Source organism: Periplaneta americana, chromosome 8 (assembly GCF_040183065.1).
Source record: "Periplaneta americana isolate PAMFEO1 chromosome 8, P.americana_PAMFEO1_priV1, whole genome shotgun sequence".
In the NCBI taxonomy this organism is placed as follows: Eukaryota; Metazoa; Arthropoda; class Insecta; order Blattodea; family Blattidae; genus Periplaneta; species Periplaneta americana.
In genome coordinates this window covers 1,141,982-1,162,528 of record NC_091124.1, presented here as the reverse complement: position 1 = coordinate 1,162,528, position 20,547 = coordinate 1,141,982, and the positions used below count along the sequence as shown (strand labels likewise).

The following is a 20,547-nucleotide window of genomic DNA, read 5'->3' as shown; positions in this document are numbered from 1 at the left end:
TGTAAAATAAGGGAGTTGGAGTTACTTCCGGTTAAACCGGAAGTAGAAAAAACTCGGTAATACCATTATTGAGTACTTAGTATATGGTTATCCTCGCATACCAAGTTTCATGTCACTGAACCACATGCTTTAAAAGTTATTTAGGTGGTGCGGGACTTTTAACTAACCCTGTATATTGACTACACCCCACCTCTGGCTACTAGCAACAGGCGTCTATACTGAACACCGATCAAAATACCCCTCATTTCTCGTGACAAACAACAACTGAATAGACTACAGTGGACTATAGTGGACTTTATGTTGTCAGCAAACAGCTGGATACATTAAGAAGATTGGTTGATGCGGTTTTATGGTGCCTAAAAATCCTTTTTTTTTGCCCATCGAGACCTATTTTTAAGGTTTAAGGGCCTAAAATTGCCTATTTCTATTTGTTACATATATGTATATTTTTAAATTTTCGTGTAGCAATGAAAGAGAAAGTTTTGAATGTCTTGGGATGGGTATGGTTCAAATATCCTGTAATAGAAATGAAGAAATTCCTGGAAGCTGTCTGGTTTTGTTGAGCAGACAGTAGGGATGTGATGAATCGGGAGGACGTAGTTCTTCCTAAAGAAATCAGCATGGCAAATATTACTTACTTACTTACTTACTGGCTTTTAAGGAACCCGGAGGTTCATTGCCGCCCTCACATAAGCCCGCCATTGGTCCCTATCCTGAGCAAGATTAATCCAGTCTCTATCATCATATCCCACCTCCCTCAAATCCATTTTAATATTATCCTCCCATCTACGTCTCGGCCTCCCCAAAGGTCTTTTTCCCTCCGGCCTTCCAACTAACACACTATATGCATTTCTGGATTCGCCCATACGTGCAACATGCCCTACCCATCTCAAACGTCTGGATTTAATGTTCCTAATTATGTCAGATGAAGAATACAATGCGTGCAGCTCTGTGTTGTGTAACTTTCTCCATTCTCCTGTAACTTCATCCCTCTTAGCCCCAAACATTTTCCTAAGCACCTTATTCTCAAAGACCCTTAACCTATGTTCCTCTCTCAAAGTGAGAGTCCAAGTTTCACAATCATAAAGAACAACCGGTAATATAATTGTTTTATAAATTCTAACTTTCAGATTTTTTGACAGCAGACTGGATGACAAAAGCTTCTCAACCGAATAATAACAGGCATTTCCCATATTTCTTCTGCGTTTAATTTCCTCTCTAGTATCATTTATATTTGTTACTGTTGCTCCCAGGTATTTGAATTTTTCCACCTCTTCAAAGGATAAATTTCCAATTTTTATATTTCCATTTCGTACAATATTCTGGTCACGAGACATAATCATATACTTTGTCTTTTCGGGATTTACTTCCAAACCTATCTTTTTACTTGCTTCAAGTAAAATTCCCGTGTTTTCCCTAATCGTTTGTGGATTTTCTCCTAACATATTCACGTCATCCGCATAGACAAGCAGCTGATGTCACCCCTTCAATTCCAAACCCTCTCTGTTATCCTGGACTTTCCTAATGGCATACTCTAGAGCAAAGTTAAAAAGTAAAGGTGATAGTGCTTCTCCTTGCTTTAGTCCATAGTTCCCATTCCGAGGCTTATTTGAAGGTTTCGTAACAAGCTGTTTTTTACGGTGATGGGTTGTTAGCCCTTCGCCAACCCCCAAGCTGGAGGACCTCCCCTCATCGGCTGTCCACGACTGCTTATTCAATATATTCGCAGCTCACTCTTCAGTCTGGACAAAGTGAACATCTGTTATTTTTTTCTTATTAGACTTACGAATATCTAATATTGCTAGTACATGATCTCGTTTTTCTTGGCTGACAACCAGTGGAAATAATTTTGTTTCAGTTCTGTTCATCATGGGAAGGTCACTGTATAGGATGAAGGCACCAAAGGAGAACGTTGTCCTGCAGTTCATCCAGTGTGCATGCGTAAGTATTCTTTGAACAATTTGCATCCATATAGTTCTCTTTTTTGTTTGTATGGTCCAGTGACTGCTTCAGCAGTAAGGATGATTGTGAATTATGGATAAAGGTTTAGTATTAAAAGATCTAGGAATGCTTGTCTAAACAATAATTTTTATGTATGTATGTGTGTATTTATTCACATTGCAAATGGGTATATACCTGGTGGCAGTGGTAACTAATTACACTCAATAATGACAATTAATAATAAACACAGGTAATAAAAACAATAATTAATAATAATAATAATAGTAATAATAATAATAATAATAATAATAATAATCATAATCATAATCATAACAAGGAGCATCGTGCATTAAATGAAGCATGATCACTTAAAATAACATTTAAAGTAAATCTAATTTGCCACTGTATATCAAACACTATTTTTAAGATTATTGTTTAATCTCGGAATGACACAAATGTCTGTGAACTCTGAGTTCGCATTAATCAACAGTGTTACTCATTGCAGAACTGCGGGAATGTGTACCTTTTCATTCACTTTTCTCCACTTCCACATTATTAATTAATTCACATTTAAATCCTTTGAAATTATAAAAGTGCGTTTCCTTTCATTTATAAAAATCTTTAGAAAGGGACTTGAAATAAATTTGTTTGTGTTACTATATGCTTGTGTAGTCTTCCTGAAGTCTCCTCCAGCAGTTCCTGGAGCTGTAAACAAAATAACATTGGGGAACTGGTTATATGATTCATTAGATGTGGAAGAGAAACTTTAAAAAAATTATAATGTATATATTCAGCCTCATAGTCTAATGGTCAGAGCTTCTGGCTATAGTTCATGAGGTCCCGGGTTCGATTCCCGGTTAGAGCACAGGAATTTTTCCTTAAAGGAAAAGGATTATTCCTGTGTTCGTCCATGGTCTGGAATTTAGGTTAAGTTTAGATTTAAGACCTCTCCTGGCACCACATTATCACATCATCGGGGTAATGTAACTCCGCCTTCCAGGCGCCCCAACCTCAGAAGTGGCTTACAACTAAGCCATGGCCAGGAGAGAAGACCAGAAATGTCGAAAAGACAACCTGGTGGCATTGGATAAAAAAAAAAATTGCATCTTAACCCTAAGTTCGAACTAAGACCCACGAGTGTGACAGGTTCATACCTGCACAAGTACCTTTCGGCACTACACTTATTTCGCTGTCAACTTACTCACTGCACTGATTCTACCTGATTTCACTATCACTTCTAACCATTTCACTGTTCAGATATTTTGCACAGTCACTTCACTGACACCAACACACTTCACTTACACAATAGACTTCACTGACACTACACACTTCATTGACACAACACACTTCCCCACTGATAGAACACTTCAAATAACAAGATTATCAATTACACCCTTTAAGCAGTGTGTATAATATATTACCGTCTATTAGTAAAGTCCTTAAGCCTATTTTTAAATACATTTTTGATTATACCAGTATATTAATAAAAATAATATATCTAACTTGGAAAGCATTCTTGGCTCTTAAATTTATACTACCAGACAAAACACAAGCAAGGGAATCAAATTTGAAGCACTGAAGACTTGTGTATACCCTGGGTGTCAAACATGATCACTAATGGAAAAACAAGAACTCGATCCAAATATATCAACAAAAAGTGCAACTCAAGATCCTAGGTGCATCTGTGAGAGATAGAATATCAAATGTGACGTTGCATCATTTATCTTCAAGAATGGACATCACACAACTAGCCAAAGACAATCAGACATTACCAAGAACTAAAAATTCACTATAAAATAAAGTCGTCTTTGTTGTTGTTGTTGTTTTCTAATGCCAGGCATTTGACAATAAAGTCATTTGACCTCTTGCACTCCAATATTTTTCAAAGATATTATCATGACCAGCCACTGAAGCACAGATTTTGAGGTGTTCCGAATCCATTTCTTGGTTTGAGTTGCACAATGGGCAGTTAGGGGACTGATATATTCCAATTCTATGCAGGTGTTTGGCCAAACAATCATGGCCTGTTGCTAATCTAAATGCAGCTACAGACGATTTTCGTGGTAAATCGGGAATTAACTGTGGATTATGATGCAGAGAGTTCCATTTTTTCCCTTGGGATTGAGTTATCAAATTTTGATTGTTGAAGTCTAAGTATGTAGATTTAATAAATCTCTTCACAGAGTAATACGTAGATTAAGTAACAGGTCTGTAAGTAGCAGTGCTGCCCTTCTTTGCTAATGCATCTGCATTCTCGTTTCCCAGGATTCCACAATGGGATGGCATCCATTGGAATACAATTCTTTTATTGAGTGACATTAATTTAGAGAGCATTTTAGTTATTTCTGCTGTTTGAGATGAAGGTGTGTGTTTAGAGACTATTGATAGAATAGCTGCTTTGGAGTCTGATAATATAACTGCATTCTTAAATTTATTGATGTGGCATAGAAGATTCCTGAGACATTCACTTATTGCAATCATTTCACCATCAAAACTTGTTGTTCCATATCCAAGAGATCTATAAAGTGAGAAGAGACAGCACGTAACACCTGCACCGGCACCTTGTTCTCTGGAGATCAAGGATCCGTCGGTGTATAAATGAAGCCAGTTTTGTGGAGGGTACCCAATATTAATTGTCTCTAAAGACAATTGTTTCATTATTTCAATGTTTACTTCTGATTTCAGTATTTCTTCTGTTAAATTTAGATTATATTCTATATTTAATAGAAATAAAGTTCATTACATAATTTAGTGCAACTTGTAATGTGGATTAACTCACCATGTTAAAAAGCTAGAACTTTCTCTCTAGCAGGATGACTTTGCTCTTCACGGGACACAATAGGCTATCTCTATTTTTATCTTCATTTACCAGTATCTCGTACACTATTTTCTAGGCAGACATTGGTAAAAGTAGACCTTGCATCATTTGTCAACTCTTTGTACAGTTGAAAGTTATCTATACACGTTCCTATAATAGTCCATCTTTAACAGGATTATGCACTCTTAACAGGCCAATTTTTAGCAATGGGTGTCTGAAAACCAAGTTATGATCCATCACAATCAAATACATAGCACAAGAAAATGGTTACAACCCAAACATAATAGACAACATCATAAGGAAGACAAAACAAAAACTCAACAAACACAAAAACATACAAAACACAACACAAACCCAAGAACACACGAAATACATCACGCTAACATACGAAAACAAAAACACACACAAGATCGCATCCTCATTCAGAAAACAGAAATACAACATAGCATACAGCACAGAAAACACACTACAAAGACATCTCAACACACAAACAAATAAATACAACCACACAGGCGTATACAAACTCACATGTAATAGTTGCGACAGTTTCTACATTGGACAGACAGGCAGATCATTCCAAACTCGATACAAAGAACACATTAAAGCAATAACCAGAGGACATAACATAAATACAGACATGGAAATCCTACACATACAACCCAAAAACGAAAAACTCAACACACTAGAACAATACAAAATATACAGACACACTGAAAGTCACCCTGATCAAATTCTCAACACACAGATCAATTTCAGAACACACATATTATTTGACATCACATTTCAACACTTTTCAACAATCGAACGCACCCACACAACAGGCAGAGAAGTTCGAGATGACACCGAGATCTAGTAGGCTCTGAGGATGGTGTGAAGAAGCACCGAAACAGTTGTAAGCCGCACATGCTTACACAATTAACACGAGTAAGATCGCCATTTAATCTGTTATCCAAGTTATGAATTGCAGTAATGAAATGAAAACGATTTTGATTCATTTCAGTATGCCGTGACAGCTAAATGCCGGTCCAGAGTCAGAAATAAAGATCACTGGCTGGACTACGCCAGTGACAAGTTCAACTCCAAGTTGATTTCCGACATGAAAGTCGTGCTCTCCATCCTGTTCCTGTTCATCCCCCTGCCGTTGTTTTGGAGTCTGTTTGACCAACAGGTACAGTGTGATATTGTGCTGTCAGTTTATTTGTTAGAAATTTTGCTCTTACAATATGATAGAATAACTAAAAGAGCAATAAAATGTCTTAAAATCACTTTCCTGTTCCATTGGTACTGCCATCGCCATTATTGTTATGTTTATTTTAATCAGTTGTGCTCTTATTGATCTCTATATATACACCATATAAACGCGAATACACTGTGCATATTTTTTCCAAAATTTAGTGAAGAAACACTGGATTATTATTTTTACAAGCGTGAAGCATTTACATAATAAATATCTGCATGATTCTTTTACTGGAATGTTTTGAAGACCAATATCAACAACATAGACTAGAATCTTTTACCTATTTTTTCAGGAAATATTTTTTTTCTTAATCATTACCTTACTTACTTGCTTATGGCTTTTAAGGAATCCAGAAGTTCATTGCCGCCCTCACATAAGCCCGCCATCGGTCTCTCTCCTGACCAAGATTAATCCAGTCTCTACCATCATATCCCACATCCTTCAAATTAATTTTTATATTACCCTCCTATCTACGTCTCGGCCTCCCCAAAGGTATTTTTCCCTCCGGCCTCCCAACTAACACTCTATATACATTTCTGGATTCACCCATATGTGCTACATGCCCTAACCATCCCAAACGTCTGGATTTAATGTACCTAATTATGTCAGGTGAAGAATACAATGCGTGCAGTTCTGTGTTGTGTAACTTTCTCCATTCTCCTGTAACTTCATCCCTCTTAGCCCCAAATATTTTTCTAAGAACCTTATTCTCAAACATCCTTAATCTCTGTTCCTCTCTCAAAGTGAGAGTCCAAGTTTCACAACCATACAGAACAACCGGCAATATAACTGTTTTATAAATTCTAACTTTCAGATTTTTTGACAGCAGACTGGATGATAAAAGCTTCTCAACCGAATAGTAACAGGCATTTCCCATATTTATTCTGTGTTTAATTACTGTTGCTCCAAGATATTTGAATTTTTCCACCTCTTCGAAGGATAAATTTCCAATTTTTTAGTCGTTACCTGCAATATTAAATTTTGGAAAAAATTTTTATTAAAGAAATATTTCCTTAAAGAAGAGGTAAAAGATCCTAGACTATGTTGTTGATATAGATCTTTAAAACATTCTAGTAAAAAAACAACGCAGATATTTAATTATTTGTATATTTTATTATGTAAATGCTTTACGGTTGTAAAAATGTGCAAATTTGATATTATTTTTACAGTGAGCAGTGTTTTATAAAGTGTAATGTATGTACATTAAACATGAAAAGTTTTGTTGATTTGGCTTTTATAGTAGCTGAGATATAAAAAAATGAATTTCACTCAAGTTTTGCAGGCTAATGGCGTACCTCCCCTCTTAATGAAAAGATTAGACATACAAACTGCTTATAGTACCACAATAACAAATACAGCATTCAAATTCGGTGGCTGGGCACGTAAGAATCCAAAATAAAATATGGAATTCAGAATGAAAAGAATCAGCATCGAGATAAGCTAAATTCACGTACATGTCTGTGACAGCTACACATCTGTCTAGAATAAAAATTCTGTTATCTCAAAACACATCTGATGACTGTTACTGTGTTTTTCTGCAGGGTTCACGATGGACGTTCCAAGCGTCTCGCATGGTTGGGAAAGTGCTCAGCGTGGAATTGTTACCGGACCAGATCCAGGTCATCAACCCAGCGATTGTGCTGCTGCTGATCCCATTCTTCCATAAAACTCTGTACCCCTTGATGGACAAGTGCCACTTCATGTCTTCTCCGCTCAAGAAGATGATCATCGGTGGCTTCATAGCCGGCTTTGCCTTCGTCGCCTCAGCAGTTCTGGAGCTGAAGCTTGAGGTAATGTGACTCATCGCTTGAATTGTTGTTACATTTAGATCACGGCTTTTCCTTTGCAATTATTTAACGTTTTTCTTATCATTGTGTTTGAATTCACAATGTTTATGTCCAGATTTGTTTAAACTTAGCATAAGTTTCATTTTATTTATTTATGTATTTAATTATCTATCTGTATGTCTGTCTGTCTGTCTTAGTTCTCTCTTTCTTTTAATACGAGTATATTTGACTGTAACACTTTTAATATGTCATACTACTTTAGACCAATAAAGTGATAGTGAACAACATGTTATAACCAATCATGGCTGCTTATTCCAACAATTTTTATCACCTCCCTAGCATTTGTTTCTTTGTTTGCGAACATTTTAAACTGCAAATTCTTTACGGTACTATAAAACATGCTTTGCTATTGTCATTTGTTTCCTGCATAGACAGTCAACTGAAAATGGCGGCTCCATTCAAACGTTTTGTGAAGCTAACATTAGTGAAATAGAATTTAGTAAGTCAATTAATATTTTATTGTATATGAGATTTCTTTCTTTGATCGTAGGACACATACCCAGTTCTTCCTGATGCAGGAGAGTCACAGTTGAACTTCGTGAACCTGCTGCCATGCGAAGTCCACATTCTGAACCCGTTCAACCGCCTCCAAACTATAAACGCCACCAACAACTTCGTGTTCCGCAATGTGGCAGCCAAGAACCGGACCAAGTACCAAATAACGCTGTTCACCTCCAGGCAGTGTGATGACGTCCAGTTGGAAGTGAATAGCTTGAGGATGGAGGTGGTGGCCACGGAATTCCAGGTATGTACGTCGTGAGCATTGTAGTGGGTGTTATTGTTCATTCAGCTGTGGAGTGGTCTCATAATTATGAAACGATTCGTGAGTCACTTCACAGTGGAGCCGTAGGCTGACCAGACGTCCCCGGTTTTGAATTGCTGTCCCCAGGGAGCAAATGTCCCCATTTTGTCCCCAGAATTTAATTTTGCCCTCAGAAGCTTTGATTTTGTTTCAATAAAATTTTACACATAAATATTTAAGGATCGTGATGGAATTACTGCGATTCATGCACATTTCTGAACGCTTCTCAGTATCAGACAGAAGTACCAGCGAGCACAGTATGAGATATTCTGCACTCTTTGAGAAGAACATAGCATATTTATCTTTGGTCATCTTTGCATTCGCGTTGTGCGGAAGCGTTAGAACTGCCGCAGCGTCCATGTGTAAGTAGTTCAAAAACGAGAAATTTTGTGACAAACCAACGGGTGAAAAGTGGTATGATATTTTTCAACATTTCAAGGAACAAATCATTCCATTTGAAAATCTTCTCAAAATAGTGTCATTAATCATGTTTCTTCCAGTCAGTAATTCATCAGTTGAAAGATTTTTCTCCACAATGAACTCAATCTGGACTAATGAAAAGTCACAAAAAAAGTTGAAACAGTTAAAGCTTTGTTAGGTCTACAAGTGAAAAAGAAAAATTTTCATTCCTCATTTGAAGAACTTAGTGTGAAGCTGTATGGGAATGAACGGATCCTTAAAAAGATACATTCTTCACACAAGTACTTGTAAAATGTGTATTAGAATTCAGTGTGTACATTAGGCCTATCATGTAGAAGACTACCATGCATGCATCAGTACTGAAATTGAATTCTTAGTAACTGTAATGAACTATATACATGAGTTACGTGTGTTTATGTATTTAATTCAAAACTTTAAGATACTTTATGAATTAATGTGCAAAGTTCTATCGTTGTATCTTCTGCTACATGTATTTTCTTTAACATTTCAACGGATAGTGACTATACTGTTTTCGCTGTAAGAAAAATCCTAATGTAAACACAAGCACGTGGCTGTCATACCCGTGATTGGCTCACAGTCGAAACACTCACAGGACGCAGCAAAATATAGTCCGTATTTGGAAACTATCATCTTGTATTATTTGAAAATAAAAAATTGAATTATAATTGTTAAATACAATGAAACATATAACTTCACTCATATGTAAAACGATATGTAAAAGAAAAGCTACTTTTATATTTTGTTATGTACTATGAACGCGGATGAATACAAACAGTAATACCGAGGTAGTCAGTTCAGCGAATAGGGATTATAAAGAATGGACACTGAGCGAATTTTCCTGTGTTTTGTTTCTCTGTGCACCAGCGTTTAGTTCCACTTTCAAGCGCTAGAGGTTAGTGTAATCGAGCATACGCTAAGATAATAATTGAGAATAGAGTTGAGACACAGGATCCAAACATCGCCTACCTTATTGCATAATCCAGTAACGCTTTGCTTCAAATAAATTCAAGTTAACAGCTTTTCCTTATTTCTCAGTGACAAACTAGTTGTAATAATAATTTTTTATATTTCAGATATCACAAATTATATTACAAAATAATATAATACATTATAAAATTAAGTATCGAATTCGTTTAATATTTGTATATAATACAATATAGGTATATGGTTTTTACTTCTCGTAAGTGTTTTGTTTTTCCATTTTCAGCGCTATCAAATCATTACATATTTTAATTGTTGTTGGGGTCAACTTCTGAACTCTCATTATAAAGGAACTCTAGAGTCTAGACATTACACTTAATGACGGATTTATTATTTTATGGATTCAGTTTATTTTATTTGAGTACGTAATGTACCTAGATGTATTAATTGTATGTGTTATATTTCCACTGTGTCGACTGCTAGCTGGAGTGATGTCAGCGCCAACTCTAGGGAAAAAGCAGAATCTCACGCTCTAGCTGGCTTGAAGGTCATTGAAATCAGTCCGGCTACATCAAAGGTACCGATGCGAAGTGTCCATTCTTTATAATCCCTATTAGCTAGTCTGTTTCTGTAACAAGCTGGCGTCGCTTCAGCTCGTAGTTATTGACGTGGTACTAAAGTATGGCTTCTGCATCCTCGGTGTGTGTGGTTATTAATCATAAGAGTAGAAACCCTCTCAAAAGCGGAGAAAAAGAAATAGTCTTAAATGTATATAATAAGTTATGAGAGTTTTAATCACAGTAATTATAAAGTAAATGTTTCCTAAGCAAACGAATGCATAGTAGTGAGGTTAGGCCTACTTGACAAGTAACGGGAAATGTTTAACATGAAACAGAATGTACAACAGTAGGCGGGAACATGTACTGAGAATCTGTGGCGCCAAACAGCGGCCAATGAAGCCTCACTTCAGTCACGTGCTATTGTTTATATTAGGGTTTTTCTTACAGCGAAAAGATTATAGGTAAGCGTTTGTGGTTTTTTCTTGAAATTGCCGATGTCCCATGCTGGACTGTTAAAAATCTGGTCAGCCTAAGTGGAGGTCATGATGGACTCATTTGTTTAATATAACATAGGAAATATCACACTCAAATAACTAACAAAATGAAGGTTCAAAATAATTTATTTTCCTCTTAAAATGTGTAGAAACTGTCCAATGCTTATGTTGTATTTTAATAACTTTTGATGTGAGCACTATTCATAGATCTTCCAAGATGTATCAGAAAGAATGAAGTTGGAAAGCCCTTTTGAATACAAGACAGCGAGTTGAATAGGGCCCGATTGTATAAACCATTTAATCTTAGATCAGAGGTTAAATTGATCCTTGTTTCAGCTGAACTTGGAATTTTGTGTTGTATAAAGTCTAATCTGAGATTAATTTGTCTCAAACTAAAGTCTACTTTGACTGAAGAAATTTCTCCGATTAAGTTAGATGATCCAAGTTCAGTTATTTATTTTCTGTTTGAAATATACGAGTGACAGATTGTGCAAATAAAATATCCAGTATTATTAATATTAATAGATATGTTAGGTACATTTATATATATTTCTTTCAATTTCTTGCCTTAATACACAAACATTCTTATATTTTATAAGGCTCTATCGTGTTCAGCAGTATCAAATAACATAACCTATAATTATATTATGTTTATAACAACCATTAATTATTAATGGATATGATAGCTACATTCATAAATGTTCAATTAACTGTATTACTAAACGAAAATTGTCGTTTTATAAAGCTTTATTATGTTTAGCAGTATCAAACACCATAACATGATAACAATTTGGTGAACAGTCAACCTTCTTCTTATTGTCCGCCATTATTTACATTGCAAAAAAAACCAGTGTCTCCAACAGAGTGTAATACGGAAAGTCGCGAAAAAGTAGTTGTAAATCCGCTAGATTTCTCATTATCAACAAAGAAAGATTAAATTTTGTCACTATGGGGTGCTAAAAAGGTCACTAAATCCCTATTTAAGCAATATAAAAGTTAAAAGAAATTGTTGTTGAAAAAGAGTTAAAATCGCTAGATTGGCAACACTGAACAAACCTGTATAACATGGTCCGCGCATCACGTATTTCACCTGTTTATGCGATGTTGCCAAATCCTTTTCACGTGAACTTAGATTGCATTTGAACCAAGGTAATTTGATCGCAGAAAAGTTTTATACAATAGAAGAAGTGTCTGAACTCGGTTTACTTTTCGATCTTCGATCAAAGTTGATCTTTAGTCAGGGAGTTTTATACAATTGGGCCTAGGAGTGACATTTTTAAACTTGCATCACATTGGGAGAGGGATGTTGGTTAGAAAAGTGACAACTTTCTACAATAAAAGAATTCATTATGATTTCAACACAATATTTTTATTGGCAAAATAGCGCAAACATTTTCAAGCACCTCAAAATATCGAAGAAATAGATGTTTTGTTCTATGTTAAGTACTCACTTTGTTGTAAGTTTGACCACAAGATGATGGGTATTATCTCCATTTGCAGGTGGACACCTTTCTGATCTGCATCGATAACAACAATTTAAAAGTATTCTCCTCCGAACCCGAAGAATTGACGAAGTCTCTCAGTGGGAAACCCAGAGTTAGGTAATGTGTCTTTCATATTCATGTTAATTTAGTACAAATGGGACAGCCAGACGGATTACATGCCTGGATCTTGCATAGTCAAATTATTGTTTACATATATGGGAATACAAAGAAATATCGTAATTTTACGAAAATAATAATTGTTATCATCATCAACATGATTTTAGAAGTTGAATACATGTTTTGATTTTCTTTGAAAACGAAACAAATTGTTTTAGACTGGTGCCTGTCTGTTTATCCATTTGTCAGTCTGTAAGTTCGTCTATTTGGCTGCCTGTTTTTCAGTCTGCCCATTTGTATGTCTTATCTGGGTTGAACTGGTATTGGACTAAAATGATTTGTGGTAAATTTTCATGGATAAACTGCAGAATTTCCAGATTAACTTGCGTATAATGTTTATTGTTAAAATCATGACGGAAATCTATCTTAATTAGTGTTTTTGGATCGCACGTCATTGTAAAGAGGGACACACAGTCCAATGCTGGCAGTTATGTAATTGTTTCAATGTTTTAAATTTCTAGGCGACTTGCATGTTGATTTTTAAATGGAAAATAAAATTATTGGGAGAAATTAGAAATTATTTAAGACTAATAACAGACTAAATACGCAAGAAATAAAATTAATAAATGTAAGAAAGTATATTTACTTAAACGCATGAACAAAAACAAATGAATAAAGAGTGAAATAAACAGAAAATTAATAATGCATTCAATAAAAAAGAAACAAATGAATAACTACTAAATAAAAGACAAATTGATAACAAATTAAATATCGTTAAAAGAAATTAATATCTGAATAAATAAACAATAAATTAATAACCTGTAATAAATAATTAAGTTAATAAGCCATGAACTAAATAACAAATTTGGAAATATGATTAATCAATCAATTAAATAGAGGAAAGAATGAAGAAAATTTAATAATATTGTCGTTGTTCCTGCAATAACTCCTATGTGACACATTTATCGATTTTCAGATTTTTGCTCTATTAAATAACTTAAATAGTGATACAGCAAATAATAAAATCTCCTATATGTAATTATATTTCTTTCTTTCGAAAGAATTCACGATCTCCTATGTACCACTGCCATAGAATGAATAAATGTGTTTTTTCTTCCTACTGAAAAATTTCATATTTTGCACATGGGAGTTATTGAGGAACAACGGCGATATGTTTGATTGATTGACTGATGACTGATTGCTTTATTTATTTATTTATTTATTTCATTTATTTTAAATTAAGCAAATCAGTCAAAAAATAAACAATTCTTAAATAATAATAATAATAATAATAATAATAATAATAATAATAATAATAATAAGCCGTGGCGCTACAGCCCTTGAAGGGCCTAGACCGACCAGCCGGCCTCACGCCCACATGCCGAAACAGATGTGGACGATCATCCAACCAGAACGGAGGTATCATGTGGTTAGCACGATGATCCCCCCAGCCGTTATAGCTGGTATTCGCAACCAGATTTCGCTACCTATCGTAGCTCCCCAAGTGCATCACGATGCTGGGTGAGCACCAGTCCCATACACTGGCCGAAATTTCATGAGAAAATTTTTTCCCCCATTAGGACTCGAACCAGCATGCATTCTGTAATGCGAGTCCTAGGCAGGATGCCTTAGACCGCGATGCCACAGTGCTGGACTAATTCTTAAATAAACTGGTTACATAAACACGTCGTCGTCGTCATCGTCATCATCATCATCATCATCATCATTATCATCATCATGAGCTTTCATGTATTAAAAAAAATATGGTAACTTATTTAACGACGCTTTCATGTATTACACCCCAGTGGATCTGTTACGGTCTCATGCCAGCGTTTTTTTAGGTCGTTCTAAATTTCTTCGTTCTCTTGGGACATAAGATAAGATTTTTTTAGGCCATCTAGTATGATCCAGCATATATGGAGAAAATTTCAATATGAAGCCTGTCCAGAAGTCTTTAGGTTGCAGCCCCACCACTGGACTACTTTGCGACATGCTTGTAACTTGTCCATAGGAATTTCTTAATTACATTCATGTCTCCATAAATACGTGAATAAGTGAATAAACAGTTTAATGACAAAGCAAATAAATATCTTTATTCTCGACCATGCCGAAATGTAGTAATTATACACCTGGTAGCAGCCCTTTAATGGACCTCATTAAAGTACACCTATTCATTAAAGTTCAGGTGTTCCACCAATCAGAAAATACCATTGTAGCGATATGAAAGCGCAAGTATCGATTATTCTCGGATATGCAATCGAAAGACGAGGGAAACGTCACGGAGGCTTGAAATCCAATACTGTCGCAGAAGGTTATGTTGTTTTACTGTAATAATTAGCGTTAATTGTAAATAATATTCAAATAAATTCAATTTGTCATCTCGTTTTTCAATGTCTAAATCAATTTCCAGGTTATATCAAGATTAATCTTTATTTTACTCTCTAGATTATATCAAGGTCAATGACATTTGTTCCTCGGAAAAAATCAATACTTTCGCGTCTGCGCACATCTCACAATTTACGAGATATTGCAGAAGGTCAGTTCCGCTCCCCAGTCAGATAAGAATAACATGAATACTTATGAATAATTTCAAGTTAGAAAAATGGCCCAGCATAAAAAGTCGTATGAAACTTGACTATAATGGTAATTAAGATGGTCGTATGAAAATTATGAAACTCGCTTGTGCTCGTTTCATAAACATACTCGCGTCTTAATTACTACCATTATAGGCTCGTTGCATAATGTACTATAGTAATTGAACTAATTAATTACATAAACAATTGGCTTGGTTGGAATGTGTGTTAAGGCTAGGACAGACAACCAGAGAGGAGACTGGAATGATAGACAGTGATAGCAATTGAGAATAAGAAGGTGTTAATCGCTACAAAACCGAAAATAGTTGGATTAACATAACTAAAGAAGCAAATATTAGTAATATAATTGAAGTTGTAATTGTTTTCCAAGCTGTAGCAATAGCTGTGAATGCGATGTTTATTTTACAGGATAGTTTTCCTCAGAAGCATAGACATATTCGTCAACACCACCGTCGCCCTGCGCAACACATACGGGGTCAACGACGTTTACTTTGTTCCCGAGAAGACGCTGGGGGTGTCCAGGTACATGGAGCTCGATGCTGGCAGGTGAGAATCTAGTTCATCAGCATTCTCCTTCATTGTTGTACGCGATGTGTGAATACTTCATTGAAGAATCAAATAAGAGCTAACAGGCACTGCATATCTAAGATAGCTGTCATCTTTTGTTTAACTGTGGCCTCTGTTTATGCTGTGCCATTCAGTAAGTGGGCTGAGTTTTATATTTCCTTGAAAGATTTTGTATTAACAGATGCAGACGATCTGAGTAGATCTACAAAATATTTAGATAGATTTATAAATAAATAAGTAATAATGAATATTCAAACAGGTCTATAACTTGAGACCTGCACAATATACAGAAAATTTTGCCAGAATATGAAGATACGAAATAAATATTTCAGTTCTAAGATATCTTCGTTCTTAAACTATTTGGAGCAGGTTTACATCACTGTTAAAAAAGTAAGCCTTTAGGGATTAATGGTTTTGTCCATATTTAATATGCTGACAAATAAAACACAATAAACCTGCATAATGAAATAGTTTGTCAGTGTTATCCACTCTGTACCTGAATGCAAGAACTAGATAACTCAATTTTTTATACTGAAGAAAATAAATAACTACATAACTAAATAAATAAATAAGTAAATAAATAAATAAGTAAATAAATAACTAAGGAAGTAAATAAATTAATAAATAAGTAAATAAATGACTAAGTAAGAAAATAAATAAGTAAATAGATACATAAGTAAATAAATTAATAAATGAGTAAATAAGTAAATAACTACATAACTTAATAAATAAGTAAATAACTAAATAAATAAGTGAATAAGTAAATAACTAAGTAAATGAATAAGTAAATAAATAAATCAGTAAATAAAAAAGGAGTAAATAAGCAAGTAAATAAGTATATAAATAAGTAAGTAAATAAATAAATAAGTAAATAAATAAATAAGTAAATAAATTACTAAGTAAGTAAATAAATTAATAAATAAGTAAATAAATGACTAAGTAAGAAAATAAATAAGTAAATAGATACATAAGTAAATAAATTAATAAATGAGTAAATAAGTAAATAACTACATAACTTAATAAATAAGTAAATAACTAAATAAATAAGTGAATAAGTAAATAACTAAGTAAATGAATAAGTAAATAAATAAATCAGTAAATAAAAAAAGGAGTAAATAAGCAAGTAAATAAGTATATAAATAAGTAAGTAAATAAATAAATAAGTAAATAAATAAATAAGTAAATAAATAACTAAGTAAGTAAATAAATTAATAAATAAGTAAATAAATGACTAAGTAAGAAAATAAATAAGTAAATAGATACATAAGTAAATAAATTAATAAATGAGTAAATAAGTAAATAACTACATAACTTAATAAATAAGTAAATAACTAAATAAATAAGTGAATAAGTAAATAACTAAGTAAATGAATAAGTAAATAAATAAATCAGTAAATAAAAAAGGAGTAAATAAGCAAGTAAATAAGTATATAAATAAGTAAGTAAATAAATAAATAAGTAAATAAATAAATAAGTAAATAAATTACTAAGTAAGTAAATAAATTAATAAATAAGTAAATAAATGACTAAGTAAGAAAATAAATAAGTAAATAGATACATAAGTAAATAAATTAATAAATGAGTAAATAAGTAAATAACTACATAACTTAATAAATAAGTAAATAACTAAATAAATAAGTGAATAAGTAAATAACTAAGTAAATGAATAAGTAAATAAATAAATCAGTAAATAAAAAAGGAGTAAATAAGCAAGTAAATAAGTATATAAATAAGTAAGTAAATAAATAAATAAGTAAATAACTACATAACTAAATAAATAAGTAAATTATTTAATTGATTAAAATAAATAAAATGAAATAAAGTAGTACTTAGTCCTACATTGGCGTAGCTGAAAACTGGTTACAGTACAGCACAAGTAACTTTTCTCTATTTTGTGACACAAGATCACACCTTCTGTCAGTTAATACTGTTTTGTACGATGAAAAATCCATGAAGCTGCAAAAAAAAAAGAAATTAAGTAGATAGCAGAACTGATGGCCGAAATCCGTTTAAAACATTAATTTACATGCATAAAAGTAGACATGGCAACACTGAAAAGATCTTTACTGGATTCGAAAGAATGAGCAAAGTTGGAATGGGAACCATTTATTCTGTTTTGGCTTCTGGATTCATTGACGCTACGAGTTCAGTGACTATAAAGATGAATTTGGAGATTTCTCTTTGCCTTGGGAATCTGATCGCCAATTGTTGACTCCTCCTGTTTAATGTAATTTTCTGAAAACAAAGATTTTTAAAATGTATTTTGAGAAACATAAACTGCAATAGTGATCTTATGGTGCTACAAATTTCATAACCGTACTGTCTACTGGAATTTGTTGCAGATACAAATATTCCATCTCTCTGCTAAACGCTTCAGTGCCTGATTACCAGCAAGATGTCCACCTCGAGGTTGGAGCTGTTTATTCCTTAGTAATACAAGAAGTGACAGGGAACATTGTGGTGAGTTGGTTTCTTTCCATTGTAAATATTGAAGTGTGAGACTTTTAACACTGCTTAAAATGTATTTTACTTGTAGAGGACTAACTACAAGAACAGTGTACAATATTCACAATTAAACTTAGTCATTCAATTAACATTTGAGGAGAAAAATTCGCTCGGCGCCGGGGATCGAACCCGGGTCCTTGGTTCTATGTACCAAGCGCTCTGACCACTGAGCTACGCCGAATTCAATCCACAGCACCGGACCGAACCCTCTTCCTTCACTGTTTCCCTTTGTGGCCCGACTCCAAGTTAGGCATATATGTTGACGTATATGTCCAATGTCAACTGCCATTATACTAGGAGCGCACTCAGCTGAGTGACTTGTTTGGCCGGGATTCCGCAGTTACGTGCACACTAATCTGTACAAATATATGCACTGCAGCTATGAGAATATTATAGATTTATTAATTTGTCCTACAGAATAATATCTGTGATATTGACAATTAATATTTAATGGCAGTTGACATATACGTCAACATATATGCCTAACTTGGAGTCAGGTCACAAAGGTAGGAGGGTTCGGTCCGGTACTGTGGATTGAATTCGGCGTAGCTCAGTGGTCAGAGCGCTTGGTACACAGAACCAAGGACCCAGGTTTGATCGCTGGCGCCGGAGCGAATTTTTCTCCTCCAATATTAATTGTCAATATTACAGATATTATTCTGTATGACAAATTAATAAATCTATAATATTAGTAATTCAAGTTGAAATTTCATTATTCCGTATTATTATTAATTGGCTGCTTCTTGTCTATGCGGATGACGTGAATATGTTAGGAGAAAACCCACAAACGATTAGGAAAACACTGGAATTTTACTGCAAGCAAGTAAAGCGATCGGTTTGGAAGTAAATCCCAAAAAGACAAAGTATATGATTATGTCTCGTGACGAGAATATTGTACGAAATGGAAATATAAAAATTGGAGATTTATCCTTCAAAGGGGTGGAAAAATTCAAATATCTTGGAGCAACAGTAACAAATATAAATGACACTCGGGAGGAAATTAAACACAGAATAAATATGGGAAATGCCTGTTATTATTCGGTTGAGAAGCTTTTATCATCCAGTCTGCTGTGAAAAAATCTGAAAGTCAGAATTTATAAAAGAGTTATATTACAGGTTGTTCTTTATGGTTGTGAAACTTGGACTCTCACTTTGAGAGAGGAAGATAGGTTAAGGGTGTTTGAGAATAAGGTTCTTAGGAAAATATTTGGAGCTAAGAGGGATGAAGTTACAGGAGAATGGAGAAAGTTACACAACGCAGAACTGCACGCATTGTATTCTTCACCTGACATAATTAGGAACATTAAATCCAGACGTTTGAGATGGGCAGGGCATGTAGCACGTATGGGCGAATCCAGAAATGCATATGGAGTGTTAGTTGGGAGCCCGGAGGGAAAAAGACCTTTGGGGAGGCCGACACGTAGATGGGAGGATAATATTAAAATGGATTTGAGGGAGGTGGGATATGATGGTAGAGACTGGATTAATCTTGCACAGGATAGGGACCGATGGCGGGCTTATGTGAGGGCGGCAATGAACCTTCGAGTTCCTTAAAAGCCAGTAAGTAAGTAAGTTATAATTAATTGGCTGACACTGAAGTGTTAGTTTTGGATAAATGAATAATCTTACTTATCATTAAAACCATCGTCGTTGTCGTCATCATCACCACAATCTTCATAATCATACCCACCAACACTATCATATTTTGCACCACCATCACCATCTCAGGATTTAGTTAGATGGAATGTTCCAGTTTGATGATATCGCTCTCTTGTTGCAGTTCTCCAAGTTGTTCGTGATGACTCCTCCGAACAGGATCCACATGCTGTGGCTCGTGCCGCAGTACATTCTGATTTCCGTTGGCGAGGTCATGTTTGCAATCTCTGGACTACAGTTCTCCTTCCTTCAGGTAATCACCTACCTGTTATTTATGTGTATTAATAACAGTACTAAAACCAAGAACCAGGTTAGCACAGGTCTATATAATTACAATGTTGTTTGACATTTTGGTGATGGGGGTTTGCACCGTGTTATGGGATGTGGAAACCTTCAAGTTAATAAAATCGGGGATCCCTTCTAAGAGCTGTTCTCTACGTAGTTACAGTACGATAGGTTCTCTCTTCTTTGCCTTGCCTGATGGAGCTGATGTACTGGGTGTTCAAAGTGGGTTATAGATTTCGACAGTAGGTGGTATTCATCAAAATAAGTAGAAATATGTA

At 34.5% G+C, this 20,547-nt stretch overlaps 1 protein-coding gene across 1 annotated transcript in view; it reads left to right on the top strand.

Moving 5' to 3' along the window:
• The window catches only part of LOC138704405 (solute carrier family 15 member 1-like), a 38,101-nt gene that overhangs the window by 7,064 nt on the left and 10,490 nt on the right, over positions 1-20,547 (top strand). The window contains exons 4-11 of the mRNA XM_069832252.1: positions 1,859-1,941; positions 5,760-5,927; positions 7,538-7,786; positions 8,334-8,588; positions 12,562-12,662; positions 15,665-15,802; positions 18,166-18,283; positions 20,109-20,237. Coding sequence (XP_069688353.1) covers positions 1,859-1,941; positions 5,760-5,927; positions 7,538-7,786; positions 8,334-8,588; positions 12,562-12,662; positions 15,665-15,802; positions 18,166-18,283; positions 20,109-20,237 — 1,241 coding nt within the window. The remainder of the gene's footprint in view (positions 1-1,858; positions 1,942-5,759; positions 5,928-7,537; positions 7,787-8,333; positions 8,589-12,561; positions 12,663-15,664; positions 15,803-18,165; positions 18,284-20,108; positions 20,238-20,547) is intronic.